The 19,940-nt window shown below is 37.8% G+C and overlaps 1 protein-coding gene across 1 annotated transcript in view; it reads left to right on the top strand.

Annotated features, from left to right (window-relative positions):
* The window catches only part of SPIDR (scaffold protein involved in DNA repair), a gene marked incomplete at its 5' end in the record, with an annotated part of 204,368 nt that overhangs the window by 118,421 nt on the left and 66,007 nt on the right, over window positions 1–19,940 (top strand). Inside the window, 2 exons of the mRNA XM_081325597.1 lie at window positions 4,449–4,665; window positions 9,224–9,489. Coding sequence (XP_081181723.1) covers window positions 4,449–4,665; window positions 9,224–9,489 — 483 coding nt within the window. The remainder of the gene's footprint in view (window positions 1–4,448; window positions 4,666–9,223; window positions 9,490–19,940) is intronic.

Here is a 19,940-nt window from a genome sequence, read left to right on the forward strand (position 1 = left end):
ATATGTCTGGTTTAATGAAAAGAAGGCCTAGGGGTGGCATGATAGCAGTCTTTCAGTATTTGAGGGGCTGCCACAAGGAAAAGGGTGGAGTCAAGCTATTCTCCAAAGCACCTGAAGGCGGAACAAGAAACAGTGGATGGAAGCTGATCAAGGAGAGAGCCAACCTAGGACTAAGGAGAAATTTCCTGACAGAACAATTAATCAGTGGTGACTTGCTGTCAGAAGTTGTGGGAATTCCATCACTAGAGGTTTATAAGAAGAGATTGGACAGGCATTTGTCTGAAATGTTATAGGACAGTGTTGGGAAACCTTTTAGACACTGAGTGCCCAAAAACCACCCCGACCCGCTGCCCATCCACGCCCTGCTCGCCCACAGAGCCACCTCCACCGCCCGCCACAGCAGATCGCCCAGGTGGCCCTGCAACACCATGGTGGCCATGCCCTCTGCCCGTATCCCGCAGCATCATCTGCGCATGATGGGGCGCAAGGCTGGAGTCTTGTCCTGGCTGCCTGCTGCCATGTCCTTGGCTACACTGGTCCATGTGGGCCACACCCAGGGCAACTCCGGGGAGGCTGCTGGTGAGGGAGCCACAGGGGGAGGCAGGGCTGGGGTGCATGCCATAGGTTCTCCACCACTTTTTTTTTTTAAAAAAAAGTTTTACAATACATTTTAACTTTAATCCCCCCCACCCCCATCTAACCCTCCCTATCCCTCTCCCCCATTCCCACCTCCCCCCCCCCGACTTCCCAGAGCTAAATACAGGGTATAAAAACGAAAAACAAACATAAGCATCCATATGCTATCAACAATAAACTATTAATTCTATCACCCTCTGGCTCATGTAAAATGATTGCAAACAGTAATAATATTACAGATAAGGAAAAAAAGGAAGAAAACAGAAAAGGAATTTTACTCAAATGCTAAATAAAATTTCTCCACCACTTTTATAGGGTTTCCTACCTGAGCAGGGGGTCTAGAAGACCTTTAAGGTCCCTTCCAACGGCACTTTAAATCCAGGAAAACTCCAAACTATGTAGACATCTCTTAATGCTTTGAGGGAAATTACCGTATTTTTCGGACCATAAGACGCACTTTTTCCCCCCAAAAGTGGGGGGGAAAACGAGGGTGTGTCTTATGGTCCGAAGGTGATCCATATGGCCAGCCCCAACCTCTGCAAGTGGAGCACGAATCGGCACGTGCTGAGAAACGCCAATCTCACGCTCCTGCAATCTGCCTCGCTCGGTTTCAGCTTCCCTTGCTACAAGAGAAAGCAGGCTGAAATGGAGTGAGGGAGATTGCCAGGAATGCGAATCGGCTGATCTCGCTCTGCTGCAATCTCCCTCGTTTCAGCCTGCTTTCTCTTGTAGCAAGGGAAGCTGAAACCGAGCGAGGGAGTTTGCAGGAGTGTGAGATCGGCCGATTCGCATTTCTGGCAATCTCCCTAGCTCCGTTTCAGCTTGCTTTCTGCAAGAGAAAGCCGGGCCGCAGGGCCGCCTCCGCGGGTACTGCTCTAATGCAGAGAGGGAAGGACAAAGAGGGAGGGAAGGAAGGAAGGAAGGAAGGAAGGAAGGAAGGAAGGAAGGAAGGAAGGAAGGAAGGAAGGAAGGAAGGAAGGAAGGAAGGAAGGAACAATGGGAGAGGGAGGGAGAGAGAGAAAGAGGGAGAGAGAGAGAAGGAGAAAGAAATAGGGAGGGAGAGAAAGGGAGAGAGAGAAGGAGAAAGAAAGAGGGAGGGAAATAGAGGGAAAGAGAGAAGGGAGAAAGAGGGAAAGAGAAAAATAGAGAGGGAGAGAAAGGGAGAGAGAGAGGAGAAAGAAGGAGGGAAATAGAGGGAGAGAGAGAAAGAGAGAGATAGAGGGAAAGAAAAATAGGGAGAGAAAGAGGGAGATGGAGAGAAAGGGAGAGAGAGAGGAGGGAGAAAGAAAGAGGGGGAGAGAGGGAGAGAAAGAGAAGGAGAGAGAGAAATTAAATTAGTAACATGATTGTTAAGTGAATCTGGTTTCCCCACTAACTTTGCTTCTCAGAAGGTTGCAAAAGGCGATCACATGACCCTGGAACAATGTAACCATCATAAATATGAATCTATTGCCAAGCATCCGAATGTAAATCACATGACCCTGGGGATGCTGCAACAGTCATAAGTGTGAAAAATGGTCATAAGTCACTTTTTTCAGTGCCGTCGTAACTTTGAACAGTCACTAAGTGAATCATTGTAAGTCAAGGACTACCTGTACTTTATCATTTTTTTTTCCTTTTTTGGTGGAGGGTCAAGTTTTTGACACCTTGCTGGGCGACTGGTGGTACTCGGACATTGCCTTGTCCTAAAAGTGGTACAATGGATGAAAAGGTTGAAAAGCCCCCCAATACCGGTACTATTTGGTTCAGAATTTTTTTTTTCTTGTTTGCCTGCTCTAAAAACTGGGTGTGTCTTATGGTCAGGTGCGTCTTATGGTCCGAAAAATACAGTGTTTTCTAAAAAAATCAATGTTTTTGTTACTATAATAAACTAGAGGCCTTCATATAGTTGGATGATATCTGCCTTTTGCCCCTGATTTGCTCTAATTTTAGGATATGGAGTGTAACCCACATAATTTAAGAGAATGGTAGATATAAATTAATCTATTTTAACTGATCCTGTAAAAATAAATAGAAAGGTATAGGCTAGATTTTAAAAGTGTTCTTAAGGTTTTTCTAAAAATAAATCCTTTTTTAAAAAAATGATGCCATCGTACACAGCAACTGGTATTTATTTCTTAAAACTTACATTTTTTATATCCTAAAGAATCCTGGACAGTGCCATGGACTATAATAATAAATGTAATTATAAGAATATAGGTAGTTCTCGTCTTACGACTACAATTGAGCCCAACATTTCTGTTAAGTGAGACATTTGTTAAGTGAGTTTTGCCCCATTTTACAACCTTCCTTGCCACAATTGTTGAGTGAATCACTGCATTTGATAAGTTAGTAACCCAGTTCTTAAGTGAATCTGGCTTCCCCATTGAGTTGACTTGTCAGAAGATCGCAAAAAGGTGATCATGTGATCTTGGGACAAAGCAACAGTTATAAATATGAACCAGTTGCCAAACATCTGAATTTTGATCACATGATCATGGAGCTGCTGCAAAGGTCGTAAGTGAAAATGGTCATACGTCACATTTTCAAGTGCCATTGTAACTTTGAATGGTCACTAAGCGAAATGTTATAAGTCGAGGACTTCCTGTAATGATAGAATCTATTCTTGCACTATACTGGTTTCTATTCCTCAGTATTGTACTTCTTTTGGGAGAAAAGACAGTGGCCTGTTCATGTGCCAATTTGAAAATATGCAGCTCTCCAACAGTAGCAAAAAAATATGATTCTTATCAGAATGTTTTGTTTCTCATCATTTTTATTTAACTTTCACTAATGGTTGTACATGGACAGGGGTCGGCAACCTCGGCTCTTTTATGACTCGTGGACTTCAACTCCCAGAATTCCTGAGCCAGCATAGCTGGCTCAGGAATTCTGGGAGTTGAAGTCCACGAGTCATAAAAGAGCCGAGGTTGCCGACCCCTGTACATGGAGAATAAAATTGACTCACTTAAACTATATATCTTGCTGATTTTGAGATTTGGTCCAGTCATACACTTACTTTGCCGTATACTGTACATTCCCATTTTGTTGTTTTTACCATCCCAAATGGTTCTGTTTATGCAGCTGTCAAACTGGGGCCTTGGGTAGAGGCAGAGGATATATAGTTTTTTTTTACTGTTTTCTTTTTTTTACTTGTAAAATAAGATTAAATATCCTGATTAAATGTATGCGGGGGGACCTAAATACAATTAAACATAATTTTAATTTGCTTTCTTTGCTACTATTACCCTAGAAGAAAAGTTTGAATATAGACTATTAAGCATAGGAAAGGTTTCTGTTGCGCTATGTTTAGAAGTTTGAGTGAACACTGTATTAGAATTTTTCTTAATTCAAATTGCTTATAATTGATTTCAACTTCCTGGGTTTATTCACAAGTGTTGTATAATCACATCTCATTAAAATTATTTGTGTGCATTCTTTTCACAATAATACATTTTGTATATATGGAATTGTATTTTGAAAAAAGTACAGATAAAACCTCTGTAATTACTCTTAGCATTTGTGCTAACTTTATGATTTTAAATACTTTTTTAAAGAAGTAAAGAAATCTTAGAATTCAAATTTGAAATATGTTGAAGTGCAATTATCCTTTGGTGGCATTCAGTCAATATTTTAGATAGTTAAAAGTGAGCTCATTATTAATTATTTTATTAAACTAATTAAATTAAAATAAATTGTAATACCTTCATATCGTTAAAACAAATAATTTTCATTCATTGTGTTTAAGTGTAGGAAAGCAATTGATTTATAAAACTAAAGTAGATTCTCATTCAAATAATTTGAAAGTTAACAAAATGTATCCATTGTTTCAGGCAAAAACTCTTTCTGCAGAATGAAAATATTCCAGTTATCTTGAATACATATTTCAGTCAAAAGGTCACTCTTAAAGCATCAACAGATATATCTACTGATGTGGACAAGCCCCTCTTGCAAGAGCCATTGCTTGCTAAAAGGAATGTATCTTTAGCCTGGATCTTTAATTTATCCGATATAAAAGACAATTGCTCTTTAACACCTGCAGTTAATCAGGTAAAGTTTATTTTGTGATTTAATGCTTTATAATAAATTGATGAATACATTTTTAAAAATAATAAACACATGAATTTGTATATGTTCCCATTTGAGCAAATTTGAATGTTTGATTAGGAACAGGTTTCATATAATTTTTACAAGCATTTCCCCCCCCCCCAAGTCTCTAGTACAAGTGGTCTTCATTTAATGATCATTTGTTCAGCAACTATTCAAACTCATGGGCAGCGGTGGGCGTGTGTGTGTTAAAAGAATTGTACTTATGACTGGTTCTGATAGCTCTGGCCATTGCAGCATGTCTGCGGTCCTGTGGTTGCCATTTGTGACTTTATTTTATTTATTTGTCAGATTTTTTATCCCATCTTTATTACTTTATAAGTAACTCAAGGTGGCAGAAATACCTAACACTCCTTTTTCCTCCTGTTTTCTTCACAACCCTGTAAGGTGGGTTCAACTCTCAGTGAGTGGCCTACAGTCACTCAGCTGGTTTTCATACCTAAGGTGGGAGTAAATACAGTCTCCACAGTTTCTAGGCGAGCACTTTGCCAACCGTGGAAAACACTGTTGTTTGAAAAACAACCTGAAATCTTTTAGGGGCAAAAATAACAATAAAAATCTTACAATGACATGGTTGCATAAGTGTGCACATCTTCTTATAAGGAGGGGTGTCTCTGTTCAGAATTAACCAGTCACATTCAAACTAATATTAAATAGAACTCAGTACACACCTGCCATCAATTAAAGTGACTCTGATCAAGCCCATATAAATTTCAGCTATTCTGGTAGGATTTGTTTGACATATATAGGTAGTCCTTGACTTATAACAGTTTGCTTAGTGGTTGTACGAAGTTACAATGGCACTGAAAAAAGATTCACTTAACAACTATGTTACTAACTTAACTGCAGTAATTCACTTAACAAATATGGCAAGAAAGTTCATAAAATGGGGCAAAGTTCACTTAACAAATGTCTTAAGAACAGAAATTTATCATAAATGGAGAACTACCTGTACTCATTTGCCTCTGGCAGCAAAAATCATGGTCTACAAAAAGCTTACAAAGCATCAAACGGATCTCCTTGTTGGAAGATATCAGTCAGGAGAAGGGTATAAAGAATATTCCAAGGCATTGGACATACCATGGAACACAATGAGGACAGGCATTAACAAGTGGAGAAAATATGACACAACAGTGACATTACCTAGAATTGGATGTCCCTCAAACCTGATTTAAAAAAAGAAGAAAACTGGTCTGAAAAGCTGCCAAGAGGCTATAGTAACATTAGAGGAGCTGCAGGAATATCTGGCAAATACTGGTTGTGTACTACATGTGACAACAATTTCCATAGTCTTCATATGTCTGGCCTTGGGATAGGGTGGCAAGATGACAGCCTTTCCTTCTAAAAAAAATAAACCCAAGTATGGCTACAGTTTGCAAAAAATTACATCAAATCCAACAAAAGCACGAGGGAAAATGTGTTATGATAACTAAGGTTGAACCTTTGAGCTACAATTCCAAAAAGGATATTTGGCATAAAAATAATTGCTCATCACCAAAAGTACACTATACTCATAGTGAAGCATGGTGGTGGCAGCATTATGCTTTGGGGCTATTTTTCTTCAGCTGGAACTGAAACTTAAGTCAAGATGGAAGGAATTATGAAGTGTTCCAAATAGTAATCAGTTTTGAGGCATAATCTTCAGTTCTCTGCTAAAATGCTGAAGATGAATAGGAATTTCATTTTTCAGTAGGACAATGACCCAAATCATATCTCCAAGTAAACAAAAGAATAGATTCCCCCAGAGAAAATCAAAGTTTTGGAGTGGCGCAGCCAGAGCCTGGGCCTGAGTCCAATTGAAAATCTGGGGTGACCCAAAGAGGGCTGTGCACAGCAGATGCCCTTGCAGCTTGATAGATTTGGACCACTTTTGCAAGGAAGAGTGGGCAAAGATTCTCAGGACAAGACGTGCTATGCTGATAGGTTCCTCCCCCAAAAGACTGAATGCTGTCAAACTCAAAAGGTGCTTCAACAAATATCAGTTTAAGGATGTGCACACTTATACAACCACATTATTATAAGTTTTTATCGTTATTTTCTCCCTAAAATATTTGTTTGTTTTCAATTGAATTATGCAGTTTATGTTATATGAAAGATGGAAAAAATTATGAAGTGATTTATCTCGATCTGATTTTTTTTTCTACATCTCAAAAACCTGGCATTTTTATAGGGTGTGTAGAGTTTTTTTTTGATAGGGACGCGGTGGCTCAGTGGGTTAGGACGCTGAGCTTATCGATCAGAAGGTCGGCAGTTTGGCGGGTCGAATCCCAAATGCTGCGTAACAGAGTGAGCGCCTGTTACTCGTCCCAGCTTCTGCCAACCTAGCAGTTCGAAAGCACGTAAAAAATGCAAGTAGAAAAATAGGGACCACTCCGGTGGGAAGGTAACAGCGTTCCGTGCGCCTTTGGCGTCTAGTCATGCCGGCCACATGACCACGAAGACGTCCTCGGACAAGCGCTGGCTCTTCGGCTTTGAACCGGAGATGAGCACCGGCCCCTAGAGTCGGAAACGACTAGCACACATGTGTGGGGGAACCTTTACCTTTACTAGAGTTTTTATATTCACTGTAAGTTGCAATAAAAAATGCACATGATCTGGAGAGAGTTTTCTTTTGTTATTCTTCTCCAAAATTGTAATTTATTATTTTGTGATATATTTTTTAAAAAATCTTACCATGTATTTTACTTATTAATCAATTTGGAGAAATTAAATATAAATGCAAATGCATTTTGTAGGAGAAAGATACAAGTAAATCGGGAAGCTTTAAATGTATAATTTTCAACACTAAGCATGTGTTTATAAGCTCCATTTTCCCAAAGTATGGTTTCTTTGCCAGGAATTAGCACTTCCTCCTGATTCAAATAAATATTTATTGATCTCTGCCTTCATTGTTTAAAAAACATAAACAATTTTTACAGAGTGTTTTAGGGCTATGTTTGTGACCTTATTTTTTTCTCTTGCAGACTTTTTTCTCTTTCCTCTAGATAGAAAATGAGTTGGGATAATAAGTAGCCAGAATAATTTACTACCGAAGATAATTAGTCTAAAGTAGTACTGGCAGATCTATTGACCTTGTGTGGCTCAAAGAGGCCTAGATAATAATCATGTCCCTTTTTAAAAAAACCCTGCCTATATAGGAGGACTTGGAAAGCAAACCATCATATCACTGAAAGAATCTCTTGATTTCTGCAGAAGGACATAGGAGCTAGTGATTCCATGCCTTTTCTTACATAAAGACACTTCATGTAGATGGGATAGGGAGTTATCTTTTCCTACTTCTTCTTGAATGGAGTGGGATTTTTTTCTGTATAGAAGCAGATGGGAACAAAGGTTTGACTTCTTTTAAATGGAAAGAAGACTGTCCTTTGTGAGAGGACAGACTGCCTACAAAATGGCCAGCATCTGTACCTCTGTTGTCGTGTCCCTTTAAGTCCTGTTCCTAGCCTGCACAACAGTTGTTGGCTGTAAAAGCAGAGCAGAGAGGTAAACTAGGAATCTTGGTATTTCTGAGTATTTGTAAAGCAGCCTGAAGAAGCCCAAAGCAGATAGAGAGAAATACTGTTCTCCGGCAGTAGAACTCATAAGGAGTAATAATTGAAGGAGCAGTAGGAGGAGGTGTAGTAGAAGTGGGGAAAAGTAGAATAATGAGCAATACTAGCCTTTGAGTCCTTGGGTATGTGTTGCTGAGGGACCTGTGTGGTTGTGCTGGCTCTTGTGCGTTTTGAAGCCCACTGACTTGGGTATATGTAAAAGTATCCATGGCACAGAGGGAAGGCAATCTTCTTTCTAAATAGAGAAAGGGTTAAGGAAGATGGAATTTGGCTGAAGGTCCACTTTTGGGTTGGATTTGACTCTGCTTTAAATAATCTTACAAGTTTAATAAATCATTTTATTATCTTAATCATGTGCCATTATTTTCATATTTCTCTTATGCTAAGCATGAACCAAGTACTTTGGGCTTCATTAGTCTTCCTTTTAAACCTTCCTGTTAAAGGTTTTTTCAATAGAATAATGTTCTTTTATCTGTTTAATGATTGTTCCTTGTTGCTTTTACTTTCCTTGGTACATAATGTATAAATATATGTGGGAATATTTCATAAAAACAAATGTGTTTAGGCCTCATGCTACTTTTACACTGAAGCTAAATTCTCTATTTTTAGAAATGGACATAGCCTAGTTTTTGTTCAGTGTTATCCAAAACATAAATTGATTTAATATAAGGATGATATCCAACTAGTTCTGGAATACATTCTGAAAACATAGTTAAAGGCAGCAAGATGGAGGCATTGTATGTCTTTCACTTCTGAATAAATGAGCATGATCCCAATTTTATAGCCCTGCATTTTGAGGCTATTGCTGCCATATTTATCACTGGGAACTGTTTCACCAACTCTGATAAACCAGGAAGAGCTAACATGTATAGTTTGGCCTTTGGATTTCTTAAAATGTGATAATTAATTTCCCAATATTTGTGTAGTAATTTGAGGATTTTTTAAAATAGATTTCATGTTCCAATATGAAGGCTTCTAAAAGTACAGAGAATTGTTTCGATATTGAATCCAAGGTATCGATTATTTCCTTGAATGACTCTCTTCTTGATGTTGTGGAGATGCAAGGGACAACTGAAAGCACTGCAATCCAAGTCCAAGTGGTTATTCAGAGAGTCTATTATTTGGTTGTTGAAGATGGTTTCAGATGTCATCCTCATGGAAGTAATCCTCCCCAGAACATGGCACCATTTTTAAAATCAGACCTTCAGAATTTAAGGTAAGTTAAAAGAATGTGTATCTGTAATACTGAAGAAAACTTAAAAGGAAATTGAAGCTATCATAAACTTGTTCTCAAGCAGAATCAAAAAAAATCTTGATTTTTATTGATGCTTAATGCACAAATAGTATAGAAGCTTTCTTTGAAATAAACATTAAAGTTGGTTTAAATCCTTTGGGTTGCTTAAAACACAATGCAACATAGTGCTACTTCAAATATTTCTTATTTGAAGTACTGTCCATTCCAGAAATCTTTTCTGAGTTTGGAAGGCCACATCATTTGCTCATTCAGATCCATTTGTATTGTGAAATATACAATTAGGATCTAGACATGAAATCAAGACCTAGATCAGTAGATTCATTAAACCTATTTTCTGCACAAAGTGAAAGTAGTATCCAGGATTTCAGACAATGGTGTTTTAGTGAACCGAAAATTAGTGAAAATGCCAGAGACTGATGTTGGAATATACTACACAGTCTGTAAGGTTATAAAATTATGTTTTAGTGAGAAGATTGAAGTAATAAAGCATAAATGGTGAAGCTGACTTAATCATTGTTTAAAAGCTGAGATTTTCTAAGGCTGAATATTTTATCATCCAGTTTTTTACTGTTCAGAAATTGCAGTCTAATCATGCTGCTGATGTTATTCCTAAATGAACATTCTGTAATTATTACCTTATTGTCTTATTTTTTCCTTCATAGTCTTTTTTTAATATGTTAATCTTTCAATAAAGAGACTTAGATACCGAGAGAACGAACACTCAAACTCTAAATCCTTTCTGTGGCTCACTATTTACAAAAGCAATATGATGCATAATTCCAGATTTCACAATATCTGCAATCTCTTTTCTTGCTGTTACCTCTTTTTTGTTGTCAGATAGCAATGGATTTAATTCCTGCTTACCAAAAAGAGTATTTGAATTATACATTTAAAAATGTATAAGATTATTCAGTTCTCTATGATGTAGTCAGATGTTTTATGGTAATATTGATAAAGCAATATTAGAAATAACATCAATTTTCAATGAATAGTTTTATTGATAACAGAGTTGGAAGGAACCTTGGAGGTCTTCTGCTCAAGCATTGGTTGTCCAATCTTTTCTTTAAAAACTCCAGCATTGAAGTACTCACAATTTCTTGAGATAAGTCATTACACTGATTAATTATTCTTTCAGGAAATTTCTCCGTATATCTAGGTTCGCGTCCTCCTTAAGCATTTAATCTGATTGTTATGAAAAAGGGTATAATTTGTGGGCTACCCTCTCATAGATGAGTATTAAATAAATGACATGCCTCAAACCTGTACTTTGGAGGAGGGTTTTTTTTTATACTAGCATATTTGGAAATATATTAGAAGATCTTCAAAATGCCATAGGTTAGCCACCACAGACTTAGGGTTAGGGTTACGTCACCATGAACTCGGAGAGCAAAGCAGACATTGCCAACAAATTTGGAATGCTTCGTATGGTTAGAAGGGCACAGACTTTTCTAGCCTGCCCTATCTATGTTTCCTGATAAAATACATGGGAAAATCCCATTGGAGGAAAATTCCACTTAGGTTTAGGGTTAGGTCACCTGAACTCATAGAGCAAAATGGAAATCACGAACAACTTCAGAGTACTTGGGTATGGTTAGCAGGGGACTGAATTTTCTAGCCTGCCCTATCTATATTTGCTGGCAAAATATATGGGAAAATCCCATTGAGGGAAAATTCCTCACCACGAACACATAGAGCAAAATGGACATCGCCAACAAATTCGGAGTTGTTGGGTATGGTGAGGAGGGCCCTGACTTTTCTAGCCTGCCCTATCTATGTTTCGTGGTGAAATACATGGGAAAATCAAATTGGAGAAAAATTCCACTTAGGGTTAGGTTTAGGTCACTGTGAAGTCATAGAGCAAAATGGACATCACCATCAAATTTGGAGTGCTTGGGTATGGTTACGAAGGCACAGAATTTTCTAACGTGCTCTATGTTTCCTGGCAAAATACATGGGAAAACCCCATTGGAGAAAAATTCCACTTAGGGTTAGGGTTAGGTCACCGTAAACTCATAGAGCAAAATGGACATCACCAACAAATTCAGAGTTGTTGGGTATGGTGAGGAGGGCACTGACTTTTGTAGCCTGCTGGATCTATGTTCCGTGGTGAAATACATGGGAAAATCATATTGGAGAAAAATTCCACTTAGGGTTAGGTCACCATGAACTCCTAGAGCAAAATGGACATCACCAACATATTCAGAGTTCTTGGGCATGGTTAGGAGGGTACTGACTTTTCTTGGCTGCCCTATTTTATGTTTTCTGGTAAAATACATGGGAAAATCCCATTGTGGGAAAATTCCACTTATGGTTAGGGTTAGCTCACCATGAACTCGTAAAGCAAAATGGACAGCGCCAACAGATTTGGAGTACTTGGGTATAGTTAGGAGGGCACTGACTTTTCTAGCCTGCCCTATCTAGGTTTCGTGGTAAAATACATGGGAAAATCCCATTGGAGGAAAATTCCACTTAGGGTTACGGTTTGGTCACCATGAACTCATAGAGTAAAAGGGACATTTCCAGAACCTTGGAGTTGTTGAGTATGGTTAGGAGGGCAGTTACTTTTCTAGGCTGCCCTATCTATGTTTCCTGGTAAAATACATGGGAAATCCCATTCAAGGAAAATTCCACTTGTATACAATACATCAATGTCAAAAATATCAAAAATTATCCACAGATGCATATAAGAAAAATGAGGTTTGTAGATGATGGGTTAATGTCCAGCCCTCTCCTAGGAAATGGAATAGGTTTCTTTTACAATAAGGATTAATTATAGGGTCTGTTAGAGATGCAGGGTTAATATCTTAAAACAGTATTGTATTTTGGGCCACGCCTTGTATTAAGTGGTCTGTTTAGATTTATTTCATGTGAATCACACTACTGTCTTTCATAATCACAGTTTATGGCTTTAGATTATATGTGAGCTAGACCACCATCATTTGTTGTATAAACCATATGTAAAACAATTACTTAATGCAGTGTGTGGATCCTTGTCTGTATCTATTGTATGAATGTTGGTGAAGGTTGCTGTTACTAAATCAACATAAAAAATGTCTCAAGTCTATTTCTTTACAAATTCTTGTCAAATTAATAGGAACATATGGGTAGACTTATTTTCTGCAACAAAAAACCCAGTTTGCGTCTGCTAAAAATAAAGGTTAGCTATTTCATCCAACTGAATGTTATGACTTCTTCATCTTTGCCTCAAAACTAGTCCTAGATACCCAATATTCCTTTATAGGCAGCTTAGTAAAAGACTAGTTATGTCTGTCCTGGTTTAGCTTCATGCATATATTTTGAATAATTTACCCATTTAGCAATAATAGCCTGCAGCCTGCTTTAAATTCCACATTATATGTTTCCCATGATTTGTGCCTATTAGTGACAAGCAACCAAGTTCAAAAGGTTCAGTAATTTATATGAGGTCTGAAAAGTATAAGTAGTGACGAATATATATGTTTTAATTTGCCTTCCACAAAATCAATAATTTTAGAAGGGTTGACTAATAAATCTTGTAGCATTTTCATTCATCCAATTCTAAATGAGCTACCTGATTCAATCTAAATTATTCATAAACTCCTTTATAATTTTTAACTTCTATGTTAAAAGTTTTATATGTCAGCTTACATTTATCTTATATTTATCTGAAGTCAAACATCATTAAATTTATTGCCAGATCTCCATCTGAATAAAGATAGTACTTCCAATGCTATTGCACATGTTTCAAGGTAGGTAAATTAGAACTGAGGTCATTTGTAGTGTTTGCCCTAAGGAAAGTCAAAATTTGAGTTACACAAGACTTATTTTAAATTGGTATTTGCCGAGACTCAAGAGGGATGAGAGGGAAAGGATTTTTCTGAGTTAACGAATGTTAGTTATCTTTTAATTTTTTGTTTTGTGGGCAATTCTCATTCTGTTTAAAGGTAAAGGTAAAGGTTCCCCCACACATACGTGCTAGTCATTTCCAACTCTAGGGGCCGGTGCTCATCTCTGTTTCAAAGCCGAAGAGCCAGCGCTTGTCCGAGGACGTCTCCGTGGTCATGTGGCTGGCATGACTAGATGCCAAAGGTGCACGGAACGCTGTTACCTTCCCACTGTAGTGGTCCCTATTTTTCTACTTGCATTTTTATGTGCTTTCGAACTGCTAGGTGGGCAGAAGCTGGGACGAGTAACAGGCACTCATTCTGTTACGCGGCACTCGGGATTCGACCCGCCAAACTGCCGACCTTCTGATCGACAAGCTCAGCGTCCTAACCCACTGAGCCACCGCGTCCTGCATCCTGTTTACAGCATACCATTTATTTATTTTTCAGTTAAATGTTTCTAAACAGAACTTTTCATGAAAGTATGATTTTAAATAACATTGTTAATACTTCTGAGATGTATATTTTTGAGTGTAAGATAAACTGGAAGTAGACAATTTAAATTTTGCTCTCTGAATGCCATTTGATACCTGATTGAAGTATCTTGTAAATGAAATATGTTTTTAATTGTATCTGAGCTATTTTAAGTATTATTATTTTTGTTTGAATGTATCAGTTACAGATAGAAAAACATAATTAGGTTCTACTTTGAACTTAAAGGAATTATTGTGATTTGTAAACAATATAATAATGTTTCTGTATTTCTGTGATAATCTTTCTCTAGCCTTTGGAATTTGTGGCCTTGCAAAATATCACACACTACACACAAACACATTCAATTCTATATCTTATTTTTGATATTTTTGAAGTCCCCTGCAAAGCCTGTAGGATTGCTAAGCACATTGGTTTGTGCTTAAATTGTAAGCCGCCCTGAGTCTTCGGAGAAGGGCGGGATATAAATGGGATTAAAATAAAAAGTAAAAAATAAATAAGAAAACATAATTCTAAAATCCTGAGATTAGAATCCTAGTCCAGGACTGAGCCTTAATATTGGATGTTAGCTTCAACTCTCAAGACTACATTAGGGGTGTATTTTGGGGTAGTGAGCAAAGGGATCAGTATATAAGGCTTTAGTCCAGGGGTCAGCAACCTTAAACACTCAAAGAGCCACTTGGACCCGTTTCCCAGAGGAGAAAAAACCACTGAGAGCTGCAAAACTCGCAAGCGTGCACGTGCATGTGAGGGGGAAGCTTGATTGAAGAGTTTAATTAAAAAGAAATACAGGCTGCTGTGCATCAGTTCTCTCCCTCTCTTACTCTCCCTTCCCCCCCCCCTTCCCCTCTCTCCGATCTTCTGCTCACCTGGCAAGCTGCCTTTATGCTATTTTCGGACAAGCTGACACACATTCTCATTGGGCTGGCTCTCCTGCCCTTGAGAGCTGCTGCTTTCTGCTGCTTCCTGCTTCCTATGGAGAAGCAGCAAAGGCAGGAACCCCCGCCCAATAAGCTTGTCAGCTTCTCGGAGAACAGCATGAGGCCACTCTCTTTTTTACACGCACACAGACACACACACACAGAGACAGAGAGAGAGAGAGAGAGAAGGGAAGTGCAAGTGCCTCCCCCCCCTCTCTCTCTGTCTCTGTCTCTGCAAATGGCGGAGGATAACTGGGAGCTGCAGGAGAAGGCTGAAAGAGCCGCATGCGGCTCCAGAACCGCGGGTTGCCGACCTGTGCACTTGAAATTCTGTGTCCAGTTCTGGAGACCTCAATTAAAAAAATATACTGATAAGGTAGAGCAGGTCCAGAGATGGGCAAGCAGAATGGTGCAAGGTCTGAGGGACAAAACATATCAGAAGACATTGGAGGAATTGAATATGTACAGACTGAAGAATAGAAGGGAAATGTGTGATATGATTAAAACCTTTAAATATATTAAGGATATCAATAAAGTTTAAAAGGCAGTATTTTGAATATTAAGCAAAAATAAAGAACACATGTCTAACTGTTATCTGACAGGAGAGAAATTCAAAAGTAATATTAAGAAAGTATTACTTCACAGAAAAAGTAATGGAAGCTTAGAACAAATTTCCAGCAGAGGTAGTGGATCAGTCATCAGTAACTGAGTTTAAAGATGCTTGGGATAAATACATGTCCCATCATCCAACAAAAATTTAAAAATAATTAAAAATAAAAATAATAAATTGTCATTTTTCATGCTGTGGAATTCACTTCATGGCATTATGGTTCATTTGGGTCACCTAAACTAGGTTAAGGCGGAAAGCTAGAAACCAGGAGTCTGTGAGTTTTAATCCTATCTTACATACAAAGCCAGTTGGGTAAACTGCTTAGTCACTTCCCAGGGTTGTTACTGTGGGGAAAATAGGAGGAGGAAGGTGTATTAGGTATGTTCACTGTCTTTTGAGATATTTATAAAAATAATAAAGGCAGAATTAAATAAATGAATAAATAGCCTAGTCTACTGGGTAAGGCAGAGAGAGAAGCATCAGTAGGATGAACCGGACTGCCTAGCATTAATGGCTTGGGGGTTTGCATGCATATCCACTTATCAACCTGGAGAAAGTTTGGCACAGGGAGAAGAAAGAGCAAGATCCCCCACGGCTGCTGCGTTCTGTTTTTTGCTTGTAGGAGTTGTAGTCAATCTGATTGCTTAGAAAGACAGAAATAAAGGAAGAATGAACAGTGAAGTGAGGTGAAGACCACAAGGTTTGAAGCATCACCTCAGTGGTACATTCTAACGTTTGACAGACACAGGTTACCCAGGCTGCCTTCCTCTCTTTAGATGATCCTCCTTTATGGTGAAGAAAAGCTAGGAGGGAAAATAAGACCATTGCTGTTTGGTTTTCATCCCTTTATACTTCAGCTTTGGGAAATGTTGTAATTTTTTGAAAATGTCTTGTCCTCTCCAAAAGAAGAGAGCAAACTTACAAGCCCCTCCTAAACAGTCTTTCTTCAGCCTAAAAGAGGTGAGCATGGGGCTACCTTGATGATCTGATATAGCTGAAAGGCATTCAGTGAGAGGGGCCAGTCAGGTTCATCCTGCAAAGTCTCTCTGTTTGGGGCCACTATTGGAAGTAAAGAAGTTGGAGGAATGAGTTACACTGACCTTGACTCGAATATCTGTCGAAGTGCTGGTGTCTGGGGCATAAATCCTACACTTGTTCTCCTTTTGCCTTCAGTAGGAAAAGACTTGGAAATTTCACCAAGGCAGTGAGGGCAGGGAATGAATGCAACTTTCTAGGAAATTGAAGCTTCCCTTTGAAAGATGGTCTGTATGCAGCCTATAGCCTTTCTGTGATGCAGACTTATAGTATCCAACATCCTTCACCCTTGGCTTCTACAATTTGGTAACATCTGGAAGGCCAGAGAATATAAATTAAAACATAGTTATTAAAATTAAACAATTTTTGTATCAAAGTTTAAAAATTTTTCAATACTGCAGTGCTCAGGCTTATAGTCCTTGTGCGACACTTTTAACAATGTGAATGTGAAAACTTGCTTGAAATATAATTCTTTTTGAAGGCTGATTCTAGACCCTGCTATGTGTAGTGTGATTATGTCAACCTATAGTACAGCCTAGTTGAGATTAGAATGTACTTCTACTTCTCTCAGTGATTCTATATGAATTCTGCTATTCTTTTAGCATTACACTCGTTCTCTAAATACTTTTCCACTGTAAGTTCGAAATGCAGGCTATATCCGATTTATCTAGCAGAATAATTTATGAGGGCATAAAGAATAGGGAGTCTATTATAATCATCTTGTAAAAGAAATGTAATAATGTTAATCAATTTCAACAAGGCATAGCCATTATCTTAACATCTGTTCACGTATAATCTATATACTCTTCTGCTTGAGAATAACAATTTGAAACATACTTTTAAATGTGCTGAATACAACAACTAGATATGCGAAAAATTTGACTTCTGGCCTGCAATAGCAAGTTGTGATAAAAATGTATTGTTTATTGACTTACTGCTGCTATTTCTAGGCTGTTCTACTTCAAACAGCTATAATAATATACAGTAAAAGGCAAGGGTTAAAAACCAGTGACAGTATGTATTATAATGATATAAACTAGCAAGGGTAGATCCTAAAAACCTAACATTCCTCGAATGTTCTTTCCCAGAACATCCTAGTGTAACTCATCAGAATTCTCAAATGCTGACCATGAGATAGTTCTAACCTTCCAGTTAATATGTAATGGTTGAGCTATCTGTGGAGTTCATATAAATGGATATCAGGGTAGATTTTGACTAGTCAATAACACTATAGAACAATTTGATTATTTTTCTTAATCATATGTCTCTATCTTTTTAAAAGATAGTTCCTATCCCATCGTTATTATTTTAATAAGTAACTCAAGCCATCAAACATTTCTAATACTCCTTCCACTTATTTTCCCCACAACACCAACTTTGTAAGATGAGTTGGGATGAGAGACAGTGACTGGCCCAAAGTCACCCATCTGGCTTTCATGCCTAAAATAGGACTAGAACTCACAGTGTACTAATTTCTAGCCTTGTATCTTAGCGGTTTGGTCCAGTAGTTATCTGGGAGTGGGGGGAAACAAGAGGAAGTAGTAGGTGCACCACCCTGAACTCACGAAGGAAAACTAGGATGTATGTGTGTTTGTGTGTGTATGTGGTGTTTGTGTATAATACTATGCACACAAAACTTCATATATATAAAACTTTAGGTTACCATGTAGCTTATATTGTGTCAACTTCTTATGGAAGCATGGTATGACTCAGTTTCTGCTTTCAGATGTACAGATTGTTAGACTTGCCAGACTCAAACTATGGTGGCAGTTTTTATCACTGAGATCTGTTATCTTAAAGAATGCCTGCCTTTAAAAAGATATTCATATGCCTCACTGCCACCTGTCACGTTCTTTGAAGGTCCCCAAGTCTTCTGAACAGATTTTTGCAGGAAGTCAAGAAAAGGAAAGATGGAAGTTCAGGGGGAAATCTATGAGCATTACCTCTTCTCCATTTTGCCAGCAGTGAAGAACAAATACAAGAGTATGTCTGAAACTAGATTGCAAGTATAATAAAATAAGCAATGGATGAATTTGCACAGACTGTGCCAAGGTTTAATATCACTACCCTTCAGCATTGATTTTCTTGTACTGTCTTCAACAAACTGTACATTTAAATCTTATGTCAGAGCAGACCCATGGGCTAAAAACATCAATTGTACTTCAACTGAAGGTTTTACTTAATTTAAATATGCATGTGTGAAAATGATTTAAAATATGTAACTATCCAGATATATTTCCCATGTTTTATTATGTTGAATTATTTATCTTAGAGACAGGATATTTTTGTGTGAGAGTTTTGGCTGCTAGCTGAGCTTAGTTTTCCATATATAATTATGTTTAATTAAATTGATAATATCTTGTCATGTCTTAGGCAGATAAAAATGAGGATGGGTCATAAGATGAGAAGCTGAGAAGCTTTATTTCCCTCTATTCCAGTTTTGTTTCTTTTCTTTTTTTAACTCAATGTTTAGTAATTTTATCCATAGAATTTAAACTTTGAAGCATTCAAGACTTGGAAATCTTTTGAGGCAGGTGAAAAAAATTACTTGATTATGAAATTGACATACACCTTTACATACTATGTATAGCATACAGCAAGCATTCTAAATACAGTGAAAATACTGTGTTCCTATTGCCTTCATAAAGCAATAAATGGCAATTCAAGCATTGTTTTCTTCACTTTAAAGAATAAAATGATCAGAAATAGTAGTAGGGCTCCTACAATTTGGGATCATCTGTAACGTTTCTACAATCAACAATAGAAGTTGTTGCAATAGAAGTTGTAAAAGTTATGTTAATTTCTTCCTTCACCTGATTACCATGTTGTTCTAAAAGTGAAAGCTACTTATACTTTTTTCTACCCTATTCTAGAAACTCAAGTATAGAAGAATGACATACATTGTAAAAATAACCTCAATGTTTCCCAGAAAATGTATCACTTTATACCGAGAACTGACAAACATTTCCATATTACCTCTGTAATATGATATGCCATAGAGTATTACTGAAGCAACAAGTTCTGAAAAAGTGTGATCAACTCCCAAGACATAGAAATAGGTTCTGCTTCATAAACCTAAATAAATATGGGCACTATTTGGTGCTCTAGAACTGTGTAACTAAATAACAATGGTATAAGATCAGAAAGAATGTGCTCAGATTTCAACCTTGTCAAAGTAAAGGGTGTGTAATGAATGGCAAACCACCCTTAGGCTGGCAAAAAGTTGGCTGAAGCTTCCTGGAAAACTCAACATGGCAAAGGCTAGTAAAAAATCTGAAGCCACTTCAGTCAGAATTGATTCCAATTACTAGGGTGCTGGTATTTCTTATATACCCTCTTGAATTTAAGTCCAGCACCATTTCCTTCTGTTCTTTCCAAAGCTTAACAGAAGCCCTGCTTTGTGTTTCTCACACTCAGTGTTAAATGATAGTTACTGACATTTTCAGGATTCCTGCTCTGAGAAAATCTGTCTCCCAACATACTGTCTGTAAT

The sequence above is a fragment of the Vipera berus genome, assembly GCF_964194415.1.
Source record: "Vipera berus genome assembly, chromosome: 3".
In the NCBI taxonomy this organism is placed as follows: Eukaryota; Metazoa; Chordata; class Lepidosauria; order Squamata; family Viperidae; genus Vipera; species Vipera berus.